Genomic DNA, 17,871 nt, shown 5'->3' on the forward strand with positions numbered 1-17,871 from the left:
GGACGAACCGTTGAAAGTGTCAATACATATTAATGCAGCATCGTGAGATATGTATCCCCTCGAACATGGACGGAGTCACTAATAGAAAGGATCAGGCAGGTGTGAGAGACTCATGAGGAGAATGGCGGACAGCTTGACTAGCGACTGGCTTCTTCGCAGGATGGGATTTCCAGGTTCTTCTGTACGTTGCGCAATATCCATTGATGATGCATGTGGTCATCAGGCGCCATGGTTGCATGGCGCTGGCCCCACGTTGACCGCGCTAACCTTCTGAACTCGACCTGAACCCCACCGCTGTTCCAATGGAGAGGGTCCAGCACCCAGCACATGCGCGCCGGGGCTCAAGCTTTGCTGGAATGGAGATTCCCTGGCGTGGCTTTCCACTGCAGCCTCGGCCGAAAAGCTGCCACTGCGCATCCGCGGACTTGAAGACACCTCCTCAAGCCCGACCAGACCCCGACGGAGTATACAACGTTGTAGAGAGCAGAGAGCCAAGTCCCGGTTATGGTTGCGATATAGTGACGGTCAGTCATATTGGGACTCCTTTTTTCCCCCTTTCTTTTCTTTTTCCCTGGGCGCAATGCCCGTCCATTCACTTTCATATCCGGCATCAGCCGGCAACCACGATTCGTCAGCTCGCGATGTCTTGATATTCTTTATCTCCGGAAACCCCGGCTTGATTGACTATTATGGACCTTTCTTCGAGAGCCTGAGAGCCCTCATTGATTCCTCTACCGCTCTTGGGGCCACCCGCTTTCACATATACGGCCAGGACTTGGCAGGATTTAGTGATGATGATCACGAACCCTTCGACACCAAGCACCCCCCACGAAATGTGGGCTTCCAGGTGCAGAACTCATTTGAGGCCCTATCGAGTCTGAGAGTAGGAAGCGGGCCCAAGAAGGGCAAGGCTTTTGACGAAGTGCTTCTTGCCGGCCACTCTGTCGGAACGTACATCGGTCTTCAGTTGTTTCACAAGCTCCTGGAGAACCCATCCTCTGCGCCTCACCTCCACCTGAAGGCAGGCATCCTGCTCTTCCCTACAATCGAGCATATAAGCCATTCACCTCAAGGCGTCAAACTCAATCTTCTCCGACGCACACCCTTAATAGGTCCTAACGCCCACTCCATCGCCCAGGGCTTCTTGCGTCTCTGGCCCTACAAGGCCCTCTACTGGTTTGTCAGCAAGGTGCTCGGCTTCCCGCCGCACGCGGCGACCGTGACGACCAAATTCCTTAAAAGCCGTGATGGTGTCTGGCAGGCTTTACATATGGGCATGGACGAGATGCAAGTTATTGCTGAGGACAAATGGGACGAGGAACTTTGGGAGATTACACATGAAGCTGAGCAGCATAATGTGCAGCCGATACCAAAATTCTTCTTTTTCTTTGGCAAGAACGATCATTGGGTTGCTAGCCATTTGAGGGATGCCTTCATCGAGAGAAGACAGAAGCAAGCCGAAAGGACGTGCTTGTTGGTTGACGAAGGCAATCTGCCTCACGCCTTCTGTATCCGTAAGTTGGAAATTGGAGCTCTCCAACACTGTTGACTAACTGTACGACAGACCACAGCGAGACGGTAGCTGAGAAGGTACTGGTTTGGATCAAGGAGATCTATGGGTTATAAGTCGCCGTCCTGTCAACTATAGAACCTATGTAAACTACTCAGCGCCGCGCGTTGCTTCCGATTGCAGAACCATGAGATAGAAAATAGAGTAAACACAACAGGATGGCACGTTAAGTAGTATAACAAATTAATCAACGATGAAATGACGGGTCATGACAACCCGTTCATTTTCACAAACCTCAATGGCATATAGCACCAAAATCGTTCCTTAATTCGTATCTTATAAAATTTGCCCTGGATTACACCATGAAAGCGGGTTAGGAACGTGACATATCAAAGGATTGAGCATTGATCTTCATGTCATTCGCACCTATGGAGCGTTTCAAGGTCTTCAGGGCAGCACACAGAAAGAGCCTCAAGGCGAGGTTATATTGATACTCGTGATAAACTAACTCAACAAACCAGTTACGCACGCTTTGCTAAATGCGCACACCAACACACTGTAGAAGTCTAAGATCAAACGCTCAATTCCTGGCCAAAATCCCAGGCACGACTCCAAGTCTTCTGAGCAGACCAGTCATCCTTGAACATCTGAGAAACAAAGTGCATATCCCTTTCCCAGATCAACGGACTCGGCTGCGTGCGGTCAAAATAAAGGCCCTCCCACCCTTTCTTTTCCGCATCCGTCACCTCGACTATTCACTGGTCAGCAACACTGTTGTGGAGGAAACATTACTGGGAGCCGACCTCTGTTATCCCTCGACGCCTCGGCCAGCGCTCTCATGGCGGATTTTTCGCTCTCCTGGATGTCGACGCACAAATTGTCTTTCTCATCCTTCTCATCTTTCTCATCATTCTCATGGACCTTCTCCCATTCTGCATCAAGTGGGTTGAAGTTGCGGTACTTGCGTCTGAAGTAATGCCAGCATTTGAGTAAGCTGTTGGCGCCCTCCTGGAGCTCTTCCATGAACAGCTCCATGTCATACCGCAGACGAACCTGTTCTTTCTTCATTCTGGCATGCCAGTAGCGGTCTTTCGAAGCGTATGATATCTCGTGCAGGAGAATGAAGACAACCAAGTACACGGTGTAGAAGACCTTGGGGTCTATCTTACCACACATGAGCTTCCACAAGTTGTTCAGAACTCTTGTTCGCCAAGGCCTGAGCATGATGTTGTAGTTGATGGCATCGAATTGCTGGGCAATCAGACGCGGAAGACTGATCTTTCCAGGGAAGGGATAGCCTTCCCTCTGATCGAGCCTCATCCCTAATGTCGCCTCAGTCTCGGGCTCTCCCAGCAGCCATGCTGAACCGAGTGTGTTTCCTGTTGGCATTCAGTAGAGATCAGCAGAAATAGAAGATCCTTTCTCATGCTTACTGGTTGCATACCACAGCCTGAAGAGATCCTGCATCAAGAGTCGTGCGTTAACGTTGTCGGGCGATACCCACTTGCATAGTGTTAATTTATGAACAAAGAGCTTCCCTGCGTGCATGCGTAGACTCACCTCAACAGTTTTCATGTGATGCCATCTGTGAAGAGATTATCAGTACTTATTAAATCGACAGTCCATCTTCAAACTCGGTGTAGACTTACGCGGCTTTGTAAGTCTCACTGACGAGGGGATGAGGATGAACGCGCGAGCCCCCCTCGACAAATAGCTTTACGGCATCGTACGCATGAGCTTCTATATGCTGTTCGAGCACCTTGCTCGCATTTTGGATATTATCCAGGGCATATGCTGCGATGTGTGTTTCATACTGTGCGCCATTGTGCGTCCAGAAACGACTGAGCTGATCCCCTTTGATTGGCTTAAATCTCCGAGCTCTTAACGTGATGGGTTTATCGCAAAGGCCGAGGGTCACGTGTATGGTGTGTATCTCATCCGATGCCCAGTCCTGAGGTCCAAGATCTTTCATGGCAGCTCCCTCCCAGCCCGGCCTCTCTGTAAATTTCAATCCACCAGAGCGGAACAAGACAATAGCGGTCGGTTTTAGCCGTTCACAAGGGCAGTACCCATGGATCACTTTCTTTGACTCCGATTCCTTCATTTTGATGCAAGTTAGACAGGGGCCTTCTGGTGCTGCGGGGTTTGGTTCACACTAAATAAATAAAAAACTTGAGCTTAAATCGACGATGGTGTGGCAGGGAGCTTACACTATAACGTTGAAATTTGCAATGAAGACATGCTCCTATTTTGCGTGTAAGACTTGCCTGTTCGCGCTGGGATTCGGTCAAATGCCCTTTACGCTTACCCGTCCTCTTCTGCACCCCAGTTCGCGGAGATCGAGAGCTTGGACGTGCAGATCTCGAAGATATGGTACTGTCATCTGATTTATCAAGATGTATAGCTAGATGCAGAGACGAGTTGTCCTGAGGACCGTATTCGGTTGTATAAGCTGGACTAGAGTCCGGACTGACCAGCTCGAAGGAGCCGATTTGGCCTGTGCCGTCACTTGACGACTCATATTCACATACATACCAAGAGTCGGTAAGATCGTCCATGCTCGGCGCAAGGAAGCCATGGAATGGGTTGGCAGAGCAAGGATAAGGCACAAAGTGCGGCGAGATGTCGGAGACCGTGGATGCGTGACAAGATAGAGGATGAGGGACAGCAGCGAAAGCGTCGTATTGGTGGCCGGTTTCTTCTGTTGCCACAGGATACTGTTGTTGATCCCGCTGAGATTCTTGGGCCGGTATGCCCTGGTTGTACATGGGGTCGGTAGGGTAGATTGGATAATGCAATGGAACAGAGAAATCGAACACCGACCAAGGGTTAAGAAGAAAGCCTGTCTGGTGGATCGTGGTGGTATAGTCGGGAACAAAAGCCGGAGTAAAACTTGAACTCGGAGGGATGAAGGTGTAATCAGCAGGTTGCAGACCCATATTGGGCATGGCCCTGATGACCTCCCCACCAAGCATGTTTGGCTGATTTGTGACAACACTATTCGGTACATATAGGTTCTCATGTCCGATAAACATCCCAGTCTCCTGCTCTGCAGATGCTGGGGCGACGGAACTCAAATTGACGGCATTTTCTGAAACCGGTGACATGATTGTGGTTGACTGCCAATAAGAGAAATTGTCGTACCCTGTGATACCAGCCGGTAGTGCGGCCAAGGTTTTACCTCTCTTCGCAGAGTCGCCATTATATTTTGGTAGGTTGGTGTAAGATGGGGAGGACACGGGCCGAACCCTCTTTCTTCCCTTCTGCCAAAGCTAGTCAACGTCCTCAGATCTTAGTGGTCACAACAGAAAGGGAAAATGAGGTTCTTTACAGGAGGATGAGTAGAATGCAAGGTTGCAGCGGGATTGTCCATGATCAGGACCTCGCAGCGGGTTGGCAAAGTCTCAGCGCTCAATGGTCGTGTTACCAGAAATTCAAGACGCCAGCGAGTAAGAGGAAGCTATCAGTGTGGAGTAGGTGAAACCGGTGAAGCAGTCGGTTAACCGACGTGGGTAGTACGAGACCGACTTGCAATCGTGGTTTGCCTTTAGCGACGTGACGACGCCAGGGATGCAAGCCCAAATCGTGGCAGAAGAACGCAGATTGAAAATAGAGCGTATTCGGATGACTATTCTGGGATTGCCCTTGACGGCAAAAGAGCGGTCGCAGTGAGGTCCTGCAGTGAACTGCAGCATTGATCTCTCAACCTGGAGATTGAGAGTTCATGTGAGAAGCAGTCCACCAACGTCTCGCTGAAATCTGACAACGAGAGCCGTTGCTTTTTTCCCCTTTTTTTTTTTTCTCTCTTCTGAAAGACTCGGTCTTCTCTCAGCTGGGGTCGATATTGGCTCCACGCGCTTGGTCATTGCAAGGCCTCGGCAGATGCATTTTGTTTCTCATACATTGGACGCCTTTTGAGAAAGAAAAGACAAGGCAACGTTCTCGGACTCATCAAGGTAGCTGCTGATCAATAGCGAGAAATTTCCAAGTAAAAAGCAACGAGCCACGAATCCAGCCACCTCACTCCCCGGCACTCTAGATTTAGCGACAAGAGGAAGAGCGAAACCCCCACGGTTCCGCTAACGTCAAAGAAGAGTGGCCGATTTCGAGAAGGTGTTGACTTCCTAGATTTCCAATCGCTTCTGGGGGGAAAGGCGGGGGGCCCCCGATTCCTCCAATCTCAATTCAAGCGTGCCTCATTCAAATGCGGTTAGCCGAGCCTGACATTCGTCTTGGAATTTCTCCATCTGAGGCTGAACTATGAACTATGAACATGAACATGCATATGCATACCCACTCAAGCCAGTTGAACTTTTTGACATTCGTCCGACACCGACAATTCTTTCCTTTCACAACATCCTCCTTAGTTTTTGGCTCAATCGATCCGACAAAAAATACATCCTTGTATGCCAGGTTTAGCATTGCGGTATGGCCCGCAAGGCATATGCATGCAATACAAATCTCCCTTTGAATGCGACTACTCTTTACACCGACTGACGAGACCGGTGAAGGTATCTTGTAAACCTGCAAAACCGACGTTCGCACTGCACGGGATCGAGTGGTTCTTGTCTTGCTTTTCTCACTACCCGGTCTCTGGGTCTATAGCGCACCTCGTGTGCCAAGCCCTTTTCAGATGTTGCCACGACTTTTCTGGCCTAGCAGGTTGCCGCAACCGGATGCGTTGAATATTCAACAATATCATATAGCAAGATGTACTCTAAAATCTGGTCTGGATCTGTGTGTATCTGGAGCCACGTCATTTATCAACACCCATTTCCCAATCCCGAGGCCAATATAGCCCAATTTGCTTAGGCGGTGGAGCACAGAAAACCAATTACAAAAGTAATTACATGGTCATATGCACTTTGATGTCGTGGTTCCCATTGCTTCTGATAGTCTTGAAGACTCCAGGTCACATAACTCCCTCCATCATTGCTACCCATGCCTTTCGTATCTGATGCGGTCGCCTCCCATGCTTTTCGCCGCCGCTGCATTCAACTCGAGACGAGGCATCGTCTTCAGTTAGGCAACTGAGAGGTCATGTCACTTCGGAGTGTGACAACACATCTACCAGAAGATCAATTTTAATGGGGTCATATTTAGTACCGAGAAGCTCATCCGACTGTACCCCTAGAGTACTTCATCGTGAAAACCACATATTCTGTGCGGTGTCAAAATACTACCTATGGTGCTTGGCTCTAAAGACTTGGCACGTTTATGAGCGAAACTCTACTTGTTTCGTTTTTTGCTACCCTTTATTTTTGTTGCACGTACCTGCTATTGTTTTTGGGAGACTCTCACTATTGGATATCTACCAGACCAACATAGTAACGTGGCCATCATGCTTCTGGTGACCCCATGCATGCGAAGTATCTTGTTGTAGATTAATCTTGGGAAATCACTCCTCTGCTATGATTGAGACACTTGACCATGTTCTTAAATAGGAGCTCTTCGTCCGGTGTCCGATGCCATGTTCTGGCGTCAAGCATCCATTGAAATTTTATGGCAAGATGACGGCTCATATATACAATAATTTACACGGCTCTTCTGGTGTGTGGTCAAGCCCATACGGTGGATTATCACTAGAGGAACTGGCCCAAAGCACCGGATCGTGCCCACCACCGTCAGGGTTCCCAGCTGTCATATGTCATTCAAATGGAGAGCTGTATAAGTTTTTCCAAAAGAATACCATACAGCTAACCACCCATCACGTTTCTGAAATAGAAGCAGCAAATGCAAATTTCAAGCGTAAGTTTCGGTCTCAATACACAGAAAACCATGCTAATATTTGTAGTTTATGAACTTGATGGGGACGAAGTGGAACGAGAGAAATTCCCCCTGCCCACATTGGGGCCGCTCCTCGAACGCTGTGGCCAGGAGATTCACGAGGGCCACGGCATTGTGATCATAAGGGGCCTTGATCCAGAAAAGTACTCCATCGAAGATAGTACGACGATATATCTTGGTATATCGTCATACATAGGTGACCAGCGTGGAGTTCAGTCATCAAAAGGAGCCATGCTTAGTAAGTCTCTATGACATCAAGTGCAATATCATAACTAACCATTTCCCGCACTAGCACACGTGGTGGAGAAGAAGGAATGGAAATCAGTATGTAAGGACCACAGGCATGGTATACACACGACGGACCATCTAGTAAGTTGACCGCAGTCACACTATATTGTCGAAGGTAGACTTATATCTGCAGCCATTCCACAACGACATGGGAACTGAGATACTCGCGTTGCAAGTGCGCGAGACTGCAGAAATTGGTGGGCGAACTTGTGTTGCCCCCATCCGCGTAATCTACAACCATCTAAGGGAGCACAACCCATTGGTCCTGCATACCTTAGCCAAACATGATTGGCCTGTGCGGGTTGGCACTAAAGCCTACAAACTATGCCCGCTCCTAGTGTATCATCGTGGCAACCTCATGATTACAGCGGACCCGGCAAGGATTGGCCCATATCCTGGTAACAGAGCTCCTAAACTTACTTTAGAGCAAGAGATGGCATTTGCGGTGCTGCAGGATACGGCTCGTAAGTACCAGCTGAAGCTCGAGCACCAACCTGGTGACCTTGTTTATCTCAACAACTGGACGTAAGTAGGCGATTGTGTTTTAACCGTACCGTATACATGGTTCTAGTCAAACACGAGCAAAAGGAAATGCTAATGTGTTTATATCTTTAGGCTACTGCATGCGAGGGAAGCGTACCGGGATGGTCAGACGTCTTCACGGCACCTAGTCAGACTCTGGCTCCGCAACTCGGTGCTGGGATGGCAGGTCCCAGAATCGGTATCATTCCCATGGGATTGTGCCTTTGGCGAACGCTCTAAGCTCGTGCCTAATCTGAGCTACCCCTTGGTACCATTGCCTGTGTATATGTATAGCAAGTACAATTCAGGAACGGCAGCCTTCGTGCCTACAGATGATGAGGATGAGGATGATGTCAATGCGACCACCAGGGGTATTCACGATAGAGATCATGTGGATCAGGGAGACACGATTCCAGTGTTGAGCCAATCAGGGCCATGACGGTAGCCACTATTTCCAGTTAGAACGTTTCCCTTTCAATAAAGGCATGAGTTTCTTTCCAAGAGTTGTCTGTGGTAGATCTGGTCAGGTTGAGACTGGCGGTCAGACAGAAAGATCGTCGTGTAATAACATGACGTCGGGGTATTTCGTTTGCTGTGCATTAGTTTGTTCTAGATGTCTCCAGCGTATTTTTGAATTCCGTCAGCTGTCCTTCAATCAAGGAAAAGCAATGTGGGATAGTTTTCGGCTCCTGGGTATTACCATTGTGAATATCATGCAGATATAGCATGATGATTAGTCTGAACCGAACAATTTTGTCCACAAGGAAGGGGCTAGACACGTTCCATGCCTGATCAACGAGCCATTGCAGGTTTCCACATTCACAGACGTCAATCTACAGCATCGGTTAACAATGTAGCCGGGGTAGTTTCTAGCGTCTTACGTAGATAGTTGCTTGAAAGGCGCGCTTGGCGGAAGCGAAAACGCCAACTATGCAAGAAACTCTCGGCAACTACGCGCCGAGACTCCCGGACCCGAGACATGAACTCATTAGGCAGCGTATGTAAGATGACCCACATTGCTCATGATGGGGTTCATTCCTCATGAAAATGGACAACAAAGGAGAAGATGTCGAATTTACAGCACCGAAAAGAGAACGTAGAATTTAAATAAGAAAAAATAAAAGAAGAAAAAATCCTATACAAATATAACGTGAAAAGTTTCTACCCCCCATTCGAATAAATGAAAATCCTGACTGCATAATAACTTGTGCTTACGCTCCCAGTATTCGATTTAATGCAAATTGCGACATGGAGTACTTAGTAGAGCTGCTATTAAATTCGTAATAGCTCATCAATCCTAATTGCAGGCGATTGTCTAACTCTTTTCGCGCTATCGGTAAAATCAGTCCACTGTGATTGGAGTCTCGGTACTTGTCTGAAGCTATGAGATTTTCGGCATTTCAGGACGGCTGGTGCTGCTTTGAAGATGAACAATCTATCGTGAGTTTGACATATCTCCTCGATTTGTCAAGGCGCATGCAACCACTATGGCTTTTTATGCTGAGAGGATGGCAGAAGCGTTTCGAAATACCATATCCATTGAACTGATGGAATCACCATCGCACCCTGAAAAAAGGTTCATCAAAACATGGCAAGCGATGGCTTGTATTATAGATCAAGAACTGCGAGCGTTAAATATTACTGTGCCATTTTCGGTGATCTGCTATTGCAATTGGTAATTGAATTGCTACCTTTGAAACTGAAATGCTGTGCGATATCATAGGGATACCTTTTCCAACTTCTATTTAATCTCGTGAAAGTGGTCGGAAAACATCGTAAAGTGGTACAGATAAGGTAAAGGGACGTGCCGCGCCGCTGCTGACATAGTACTCTGTTGTGGGTAGGACAAGACTGTCTTAAGACGACGCAGATATCAGGCCGAAGATCACCGATTGCACATGTCGGTCGATTGAGAGAGCTTGATATTGTGAAATCGCGGTACATTGCAACTGACAACATATCTGCACTTTGCTTTATCTCGTTTGCGTATACTGGTTACCGTGCAGATTCGCTTTTTTTTAAATCACCTGAGATGATAGAGCCTCCCAGAAGATGCGATGCCTGAACCTTGCTAAGATATGCAGGGAGCGTAGTGGCCAATCACTCGCCTCAATGATGTGGTATTGTACAAAAACCATCAAGGGATGTACACGGCTTGTAACTTCAAATTATGTTGTGAGTACCTCACACGCCTGCCTCGATTTCCAGGTGACCGGTGCAAAGACTTAATCGTACTTGCGGGCCATAATCGAGATCCTACCTGCCCATTGTCAGAAACCATCACAGTCGCATGTATCTGTTTAGTTGTGGAGAAACAATATTATTTTGCATCAACAGGATGGGATGTGCAGCTTCACCGATAACCAGCATGTTTCTGCCCGGAAAAGCCAACTGTTTGATTGGTCAGGCATTAACACATGTAACGTGATCAATGATACAGAAACATCGAGGGGAGAAAAGGGAAGAAAGGCATTAACCTCCGTAGCAAAATATTGTACGTCGTGTGTAAGTCAATTCTGAGGGTATGTGCAACCAAATCGCTGATATCCATTTTTATAGTAAGATAATAGTACAAGTTCACATCAATGGACTGCTCGATGTTTGAGCACTCAGATTTGCAATAGAATCATCCTTAAACTCACTGGCATAATTAGGTCTACATCGACTAGTAACAGGAGGCTTTTTGACACAATGCATTGCGGGTGAATATGGTACGAAGTCAATAAGAATCTATGGACTACATTTCAACTTTGGTGAAAGCTACAGTATTATTGAACCAGAGGAGTCGTAGTAGCAGGCATCTTCCAATAATAGCTGCACTATTGAGTTGCTTTGATTGAACCTGGCTCCCTTTCGTGTTCGAGATGGAGCCAGAAGCTCCTATCTTCGACGCTTACCTGTGTTAGAAATTGCGTGGAGCATTGACAGTAACTATGGCTCGCAGTCACTGGACGAGGCAGGCCCGATGTTCTACTCACGCTGGTTGACGTAATAATAGACTATGCATCACAAGTTTTGATGCCAGCCCAGAAGTTGCTAACTCAAGCTTCTCGGCGCTTTGTGGGCCGTCACGTTCTTTTGCGGATAAAACAATCTCTTATTGCCACATTTTGGATGTAAGTTTTGCAACGTAGCCTCGCGTCGAAATAATGCAACGACTCACGAGCGTGGATATATGGCAAATAAATATGCATATCGTAGGTCACCGTAAGGCTAGCCTTTCAACTTTAGAGAAGGGGATATCTGTCTAGTTGAAGTCTACTTGCTGTGAATTAGATGATTTGGGGAAATTTGAAAGAGGAAGGGGACGATAGTGTGTTAGTTAGTGAATAGCAAAACATTTCTGTAACAGCCAACATATGGAAACTGCGCTATCGACGAAAACGGGAGGACTTTCTATTGAGATTCAACCAGTACTTTGTAGTGCCAGACGTTCGTTCCATTCCCTCGAATTCCATGGGAATGGCTAATGCTTCAGGTCAATCCACAGGTGACAGACTTCCGACGCAATCGCGGCTAGCAAATATCATGACGCAAGGCATCAATGACGTTTGCAGGCGGTAGTTCCGTATTGCCGAAGACTTATAGCCAGCGGACCAACACCGAATGTAGTACGCCAATCAATATTCTAATACTTCATAGGGGCAGGGGGTCGACTAGTAACACAGCTGTCCATGATCTTATCATGTCTGGAGGATTTTGCGACAGATGCTTGGGAACGTGACCATCGACGTTGCTGCAGCGTAAGGTCATGTGGCTTGTCGTCATGTTTAATATCTCGTATGGGAGAGTTCTTATCCCATATTTAGAATAATATCGCTCGATCGGGTGTGTGTTGTTTCTTATCTCTTAATTGCTTGTTTTATGAGCCTTTTTGTATACAACGGCAATGTGGGACACGTATGTGGTCGTCCGTAGTTGGCGAAGGTCTGGATGGTAGTATTTCTGAGAGACACAGTGCATGAACGTTAATGTTACAGCCCAAAGATCTTGGAACTTCACCTCTAAAATAACCTCTCGTTGTGTTGTTATGGAGGATGTTTTCGTACTGGTGGAGGTAGCAAAGGGCTGGCAGTGACGGAGAACCGGTTCTCATGCTGTCCAAAATGCCTGATAGAGTGTTTGTTATGACGGAGAAGACCTTGAGCATCAATCGTGCGATGGGCATGGGTTACGTGCCGATCGTGAAGTACCAGAGGAAATGATGAACATGGGATACATTGATTAATAACGATCGTAATAACGAAGTGTTTGAGTACCGCGGAGAGTTCCTCGCTCTAAAACTTTTAACGGTCTCAACAACTTCATTTCCACATTGAGCTGGTCAAAACTCTAAAGGCTAGATCGACAGGGTGTACATACAGGAGATGAGTTGCATGGTACCCTTCTCAAATGGTTCAAGGTGGACCTCGGTACCCATCCGGCCGAGGGTACTATGTTCGAATTGGAAAAGCCACTTTTCCAAAGAATTGAACGCAAGGGTTTTCTGAGAAGCTGCATCATGACGAGTTCTGGGTTGTTGACGGGATGCTGGCTTGAGGAATACCGAGCCGCATGAACATCATTACAGACTGAGCGTAATGCTACTTGGCCGTGTTGCAGTACCCGTCAATCAAAAGTGTTTCGTTTTGTCAATATTTCCAAAGGCAAGTTGTCAACTTTTCGTCACACTCGGACAGGCGGTAGACATAAGAATTGGCGCGACGACCACTATATCTCGCCTGCCAGTGCACCAATTCTTGTGTATACCACCTGCCGACTCGATCAATGACACTTTAAAAGTTAGCTTGGTGGACATCAGTTCTTACTCAGCAGTGCCATGCTCCCTTTTTTTTCATGCCACCTTCTTTAAATTCTCGTTGCCAATATCGGTACCACCACTATGGTAATCTTCAAGCCGCGTACATAGCAACCAACTTAGGTGGATGACACTGGGACATAATTTCTCAGTTCCTTCTGAGATACTCTTAGTTTCATGTTGTTCGTAGGATGCGATTTTCCCTTCTCTCTGTCACACACCCCTGAACTGCGTTAACCGAAAGGCCTAAAAGTTCCCGTGCCTGTATCACAACGTGGCTCATGCTATCATATTTCGGTCTTATCGCTATAGGAGCTCTTCAGTATGGGCTCAACATACCACATCATATAGCGAACCATGCGGCAAATAGTAACAATGTTTCTGCAGCTGAGGCAGTCACCATTAGCCTAGATAACCCGACAGCGACTCAGATCACCCCTGCGCATGTTCATCGCAGTGTCGAGTATTCTTTCCTGAATGTTAACCATCAGGCTGTAATATTCATCATCAGTGGCACGCAGCAAAACCATGGCTGGCGGCAGATGGGAACGCGCACGCAATGTTCCCTCTTTGCTCGTCCGTCTATTGTGCAAAGGATTCAGGTGGATAACCCACATTTTCGTATTTGCAATGTCACGATATTCACAACGAACCATCCCGATTTTGGCAATCTCACGGTATGAAAAATTTGTTGCTCGTCATCGGCGTTGAACTGGTGTACCCTAATCAACGTGGGTCTTAACTGTGTAGCTGGCCGTTTCATTTCGTTCATATGCCAGTTGGGTCTTCTACCACCTCAATTGGCTTTCAATTGCCTTTTTTTGGTAACATTTGTCCGCAGTGTGCAAGGTATATAATCGACGCTTAGACGTCAGCGATTAGAGATATTGGATGTTTTTGAATAGATGTAAAGGACTGGCGTTTTTCTTAAAAAACCATCTGCCACCCTGAATCAAGTACTGCGCATCTACATCATCAGAGGATATTATTACGGATGTTAAAGATGTTGTTTAGAAGATTTGCGCGTGCTGCCTTTGTGTCCGTGCATGCTCTTGACGAATTCTGGCACTTATATACGTGTTCCCAACGTGTCAAGCCTGGAGAAATAAAACACTCAACAGAGTCTAGGAATGTAATATTCAATATTCAGTATCAATCACTCCACTATTGAATTGCAATAGCTCGAATGACTCTAGATAACTCTATTTTACATAGCAACGATATAAGACACCAATGTCTAAGTATGTTAAGAATGTGAGTATGTTTCGTGAGATATGTATATAACCATACTAAAACCTAAACAAAGTGATAATTATAAGCAATGATCCCTTCTAATGTATATATATTTATTATTTAACATGTGTCTCAATTGGATGAAAAGTATAGAATAACGTCTGAGCTTTTATAACATGATCTATAATTATTTATATTGAGGACGCGCCAAACTCAGTTGGATATAGTAGTTGACTCATACTAGTATAAAAACTCCGCTTGGCAACCTTCCTAACACGCTGGGAAATTTTGACTCTACCGGTCGCCTGTTTAGTGAAGCTCATCGTTTACAGAGTATGGCCACGCGTGTCATTCATTCTCTCATGTCGATGACTCACGGATACTGATTACCCGTCCTAATTGAAGAGGAATTTATAGAGACCCCAGACACTTGGTGTGGAGTAGGCCGCAGTGTGTTAATCGTCGGAACTAAGTGTAATATTGCACATTACATTCCTGCACCTCCCGCCAGTGCCTCACTTGTACTTGAAGCGGCCCATGCTAAGGACTTGCTCAAAGCACATTAGATCATCATCTGCCATGTCGCTGGCTATTCATGTACACAGTCAGGAAATTTCTCTAAATAAAAGTTGCATCCATGAAACCTCCAACAGCTAGCTAAATTTAAAAGGTCTTGGATCGAGGGTTTCATAACAGGTGGAATAGGATGTTTTGAGAAGCTGAACGTGGCATTTACGATAGACTATCTACAAGCGATTTACATATGTCAAGGGCTATTCTTCAGATGAGAGAGGCCTAACAGAAAAGCCCAGACTTTCTCTTAGATAAGATCAGGCACTAATCACTGCTTACATTTGGCGAAAATGCGATGCAACTGCTGCTTTCCCAAGACTAAGTTGGAGGGGCGTCTGCAGGCTGTTCAAAAGATGTAACCGGTCTGATGGAAAAAGAATTGAAAAAGAAAAACCCAATTCTCCAATGGTTTAAAGACATGGTATGTTCTGCGGAACTGAGATGATATCCAGGCTCGATCGCCGTTACCGCCTGTATGTATTTACTTTGATAGGTAGACGAGTTTGAGTATTTTCATCTCTGAAATCCATGACGTGTTTGAAACTGGAGATATCGTTCGTGAGGTTGACGCCACCAGATGTACTTTGACCAAACATTTACATATCATGGGCTGCAAATTTATATAAAGCCTCCGCACTGCAATGGACGATGCATGGGATTTTGAAGATGACATGCAGCTGCGGCCGTAGGCCTACTACCCTGACAACCTTCTGTCAGCTTGACCACGTTACTGGAGCGCACTACTTTACGATTGTCGATCATGCTGTACGCCCCGATAATAATCACATCCACGACGAGACGTCCAATGAGGAGACGCTTTTGTTCTCATCTCTGATTAAGAGGGTATGCCAGCTCATATTCAAGTTTCTGACAGGGCGTACGAACACAGACATATGGAGTAATAGATTCATGTCACGCAAGCCAAAGAAGCATGTTTGACGGGTACCCTACCCATCGCCCTAGATCGATTATATCATGCTGCATCTGGTTACTTGACAGGGTCAAAAGTGAACATCAGCTCTCTCGGCGGCGATGGAACAGCACGACCTAGGATTGCGTTCCAAAAGTCCCACTCTTGGCTCCTTTGGACAGGTGAATGTATGTGTACATAGTTGCCGCAGAAGAAAGCAACATATGCTAGGGAGCGAATGAGGAATTCACTAGGACGACTTAGGTTGAGAACAGCCCTGTCCCTGTTTGACACACATTGCCAACGTGGAAGGAGATTCGCTACGAAGGGCCGGTCGAACATGAGTAGGGCTTGTTCTAGACTAGGACGATGAACACATTAAGCCGAACGCCTCTGCGGGGATCGCTCTCGCGAAGATATATGTAACAATAGCATAAGCCTATGGCTGCAGATCTGGTGGTGAACCATCTTTTCGTACTGAGATCTGGCCTCCATAGATCACCGCATCCCAACCGCACGATTACTGATCAAAGGCCTCCCTAGATTCCTCTATATATATAGCAATCAGAAAAAGCAACAAGAGAGAACCACGGCAGTGGTTGTTTTGGTGCCTAATGACGGTGGAGTGAGTTCCTCCGTCGCGTCGTGATGTGGATTGGGGACAGTGTAAATAACGCATGGTATACAACTTGTTATACTTGAGTCTTGATCGAGTGACGCTCAGTTGTGGCTGCTCATCTTTGATCTGTGGCTGACGCTGTACGGAGGACGGTATCCTACCTAACCTTAGGCATCTTCCACCAAAATGCGTAGCGTAAAATACGCATGCAAAGTAGTTCAATTACGGCTTAATTGCTAGCCTTGCCACTAGACTCTAGACTAAAGCCGTAAGCTAGTTGTGATTACGATAAGCCTCGTCTTATCTCATCTACGTGGCAGCAAAAGTTACTGTTGGTGACCCTCCACTCCAAGCTCAAGCTGGCCTTTCCGGCGTGTTCCCATCCCATTACAACCCGCCCGACGACATTGCACCTCCCACTTCCCGAGAGACACACTGTAGTATTGCGTTTTGTTGCGTAGCCTACCACTCAATCTCCTGGCAGAGAACCGACAGGCCACTTGAAGGCACAGCGAACTACTTTACGGCCAGCTCGGGAGGAAACGCTTCGAACTACGGAGTACATACGGCCTGCCTCTCGCTTGCTTCACCTTGAAGCCATCACACGACGACCCACCCGTCTCTTGCCCACACATATAACCACGGCCCGCCATGAACGCACAACAGCGCCCAGCAGCGCCTCCCGCGCTGCCTGATGTGGACGAGATCATCGAGATTCTCCCACTCGAAATCGATTCCCAGACCAAGTCCATCTCTGCCACGTCCCTCGGCTCGAACAAAGCACTCCAGAATGAGCTCGCCGCTCTCAACGCATTGCACCGCTCGCTGCTGTCCCTCGAGACGCCTTCACAGATCCCCCCTCCGCCGATCCCTGTGAACCCCAAGCGCAGCGCACAGATCACCAAGCTGCGCGACTCCGGAAACGACTGCTACCGCAAGCAGAAGTATGTCGAGGCCATTAAATTCTACGGCCTGGGGCTCGATATGGCCCTGAAGCGCCCGCTCTGGGAGCCGCAGCAGCTGGTCCGCGAAGAGGTTGCTTCACTGTACTCAAACCGCGCCCAAGCGTACATGGGATTGCAGAGCTGGGCCGAGGGTGCTGTGGACGCCGAGGCCAGCGTCGAGGCCAAGCGGGTAGGCAACGCAAAGGCCTGGTGGAGGAGAGGCAGGTGCCTGTACGAAATGGGCAGGCTGGAGGAGGCCAAAGAGTGGGTGTCGAGGGGCCTCGAGATGGAGGGCGAGGAGGCCGAGCTGAAGACGTTGCTGGGCGAGGTCAACACCAAGCTTGAGTCCAGGAGCTCGTAAAGATCTGAGTAGAGACTTCTGTCTTGGAGAAAGCATGCAACTAGTGATTAGGGACCAGCGACCACAATTGTGACCCATGGCATCTCTCTAGTACCAACGAAGCTGGGGATTGAGCATTTTTGCGCCGGAAGATTCAGCTTAGGAAGTGGACTGAACAATACTAGTCAAGACAGCTGTTGACAGGGAGGCATTTAGCTTACGCTGGTATGAAATTTGGCATTTTCGTTCATGGCGTTTTGGAAGTTCATTAGGGGGATACTTAATACACAAAACCGACCGTTCTGCAAATCTGCTCTAGCCTAGTGAAAGACTTCACGATCCACGCT

At 47.4% G+C, this 17,871-nt stretch overlaps 4 protein-coding genes across 4 annotated transcripts; 3 read left to right on the forward strand and 1 right to left on the reverse strand.

Moving 5' to 3' along the window:
• The first annotated feature begins 279 nt into the window (after positions 1 to 279).
• Positions 280 to 1,838, forward strand: BKA67DRAFT_559691 (uncharacterized protein). Its single transcript, XM_046102416.1, has one exon. It carries the CDS (start codon positions 581 to 583, stop codon positions 1,547 to 1,549), a length of 969 nt encoding a protein of 322 aa, XP_045959445.1. The 5' UTR covers positions 280 to 580; the 3' UTR covers positions 1,550 to 1,838.
• A 244-nt stretch (positions 1,839 to 2,082) lies between these two features.
• Positions 2,083 to 4,617, reverse strand: BKA67DRAFT_534117 (uncharacterized protein; the record flags this gene model as incomplete). Its single annotated transcript, XM_046099804.1, has 6 exons — positions 2,083 to 2,261; positions 2,314 to 2,889; positions 2,944 to 3,013; positions 3,071 to 3,095; positions 3,160 to 3,665; positions 3,721 to 4,617. The coding sequence occupies 6 exons, from the start codon at positions 4,615 to 4,617 to the stop codon at positions 2,083 to 2,085; spliced, it is 2,253 nt and encodes a 750-aa protein (XP_045959446.1).
• A 2,403-nt stretch (positions 4,618 to 7,020) lies between these two features.
• BKA67DRAFT_644711 (uncharacterized protein) lies at positions 7,021 to 8,898 on the forward strand (the record flags this gene model as incomplete). Its single annotated transcript, XM_046105858.1, has 5 exons — positions 7,021 to 7,258; positions 7,305 to 7,535; positions 7,590 to 7,666; positions 7,719 to 8,110; positions 8,201 to 8,898. 5 exons carry the CDS (start codon positions 7,021 to 7,023, stop codon positions 8,544 to 8,546), a joined length of 1,284 nt encoding a protein of 427 aa, XP_045959447.1. The 3' UTR covers positions 8,547 to 8,898.
• A 7,567-nt stretch (positions 8,899 to 16,465) lies between these two features.
• On the forward strand, positions 16,466 to 17,833 carry BKA67DRAFT_559718 (uncharacterized protein). The gene has a single exon (XM_046102417.1). The coding sequence runs from the start codon at positions 16,892 to 16,894 to the stop codon at positions 17,543 to 17,545; it is 654 nt and encodes a 217-aa protein (XP_045959448.1). The 5' UTR covers positions 16,466 to 16,891; the 3' UTR covers positions 17,546 to 17,833.
• The last annotated feature ends 38 nt before the right edge of the window (positions 17,834 to 17,871 follow it).

This window comes from Truncatella angustata (assembly GCF_020726525.1).
Source record: "Truncatella angustata strain MPI-SDFR-AT-0073 chromosome Unknown BKA67scaffold_3, whole genome shotgun sequence".
Taxonomy (NCBI): domain Eukaryota; kingdom Fungi; phylum Ascomycota; class Sordariomycetes; order Amphisphaeriales; family Sporocadaceae; genus Truncatella; species Truncatella angustata.